General features: G+C 40.3%; 1 protein-coding gene across 1 annotated transcript; it reads left to right on the top strand.

The window, feature by feature from the left end:
- Positions 1–509: 509 nt before the first annotated feature.
- LOC119528616 (small ubiquitin-related modifier 2-like) lies at positions 510–773 on the top strand. Its single transcript, XM_037828939.1, has 2 exons — positions 510–663; positions 721–773. Exons 1-2 carry the CDS (start codon positions 510–512, stop codon positions 771–773), a joined length of 207 nt encoding a protein of 68 aa, XP_037684867.1.
- Positions 774–1407: the final 634 nt, after the last annotated feature.

Here is a 1407-nt window from a genome sequence, read left to right as displayed (position 1 = left end):
CACTGTTCCATTGCCCAGCCCCTAGCTTCACAGCTGTGAAAAGGCAATGGCAGCAGCCTCAACAGCCATGTCCTTAACCCTGGATTGCAGCTATGAGGTGAGGTTTTGAAGTCAACATTTCCAGGGTAGTCTCCTGATTTGCATTTCCTGACTGCCAGAGGCAGCAGCTCCCCTCCTGGGTCAGTTCAGCAGTGTTTTTCAGGGAAGCGTTTTTGGAGGACTGGTCTAGAGGCCACCTTTCTAGCTTTTAAAAATCATGTGATATGCGTCTAATTCCCTGTATTAAATTCCTGTTTGCTTGGAATAGAAACATTCTGTCTTTTGCACCTGTACCTTGAATAATACAGAAAGTTATGTAAAGTAACTTTAACATTAAAATATAAAGGAGCTCCCTTCTCCACCACTGCCAGCTCCTCCTTCTGACGTTCCTGGTGCTGCTGTGTGCTCGTTCAGTGTGGACCTGGTACCTCTTTTGTGAAGCGGCAGCTGAGGAGACCCTGGCTCTCGTCATGGCCGACAAAAAACCCAAGGAAGGAGTCAAGACTGAGAACAACAATCATATTAATTTGAAGGTGGCGTGGCAGGATGGTTCTGTGGTGCAGTTTAGGATTCAGAGGCATACATCACTTAGTAAACTAATGAAAGCCTATTGTGAACGACAGGGTTTGTCAATGAAGCAGATCAGGTTCGGATTTGACAGACAGTCAATCAACGAAACAGACACACCTGCACACTTGGAACTGGAGGACGAAGATAAAATTGATGTGTTCTAGCAGCAGACAGGAGGTGTCTATTAAAAAGAGACCCTGCTACTTTACTCCAGAACTCTGTTCCTACAGACCAAGAATACATTCTCAATTAGAAAAACCACAATTTGGTTCCACCACATCCTGACTACTACAGTATAGTGTCTCTATTCTTTCATTTCACCCTTCCACATTCCTTTATTGTACATAAAGTAACGGGTGTATGTGCACAAGCATATTGCTTTTTTTTTTTTCAACTAAATGGGGCCAATGGTATGTTTGATTGACATTAGATGAAGATGGGATGGGGAAAAAATACTGGTTCTGTGAAAATACCCCCTTTCTTCATCAGTTAGCGGCATGCTCATTCAACTCTTATCTTTATATTCCAGTAAGTTATTTTGCTCTCACTGTTTAACAAAAACCAACAACATAAAAAATCCTTGCATACTTTGTTCAATTGGAGAATTTTAATGTCTTTCATTTATCATTGTAAAACCAAGGACAATTTTATAACTTTTTTGTACATAGCTGTTACATGTAGGGCAATCTGTCTTTAAGTAGGGATAAATTACTCTAAAAGAAATGAATCCTAGATAGTTTTCCCTTCAAGTCAAGCGTCTTGTTGTTTAAATAAACTTCTTGTTTAAAAATATATATA

This window comes from Choloepus didactylus, chromosome 3, assembly GCF_015220235.1.
Source record: "Choloepus didactylus isolate mChoDid1 chromosome 3, mChoDid1.pri, whole genome shotgun sequence".
Classification (NCBI taxonomy): domain Eukaryota; kingdom Metazoa; phylum Chordata; class Mammalia; order Pilosa; family Megalonychidae; genus Choloepus; species Choloepus didactylus.
The sequence above is the reverse complement of the archived record's forward strand: the minus strand, read 5'-3'. Positions and strand labels throughout refer to the sequence as shown.

What these genes read in the sequence shown, in the direction of transcription:
- LOC119528616 (XM_037828939.1), top strand. Translation starts at nt 510, where the DNA reads ATGGCCGACAAAAAACCCAAGGAAGGAGTCAAGACTGAGAACAACAAT. An exon ending in AGCCTATTGTGAACGACAGG is followed by an intron (nt 664 to 720) that starts GTTTGTCAATGA and finishes TCAACGAAACAG; the next exon opens with ACACACCTGCACACTTGGAA.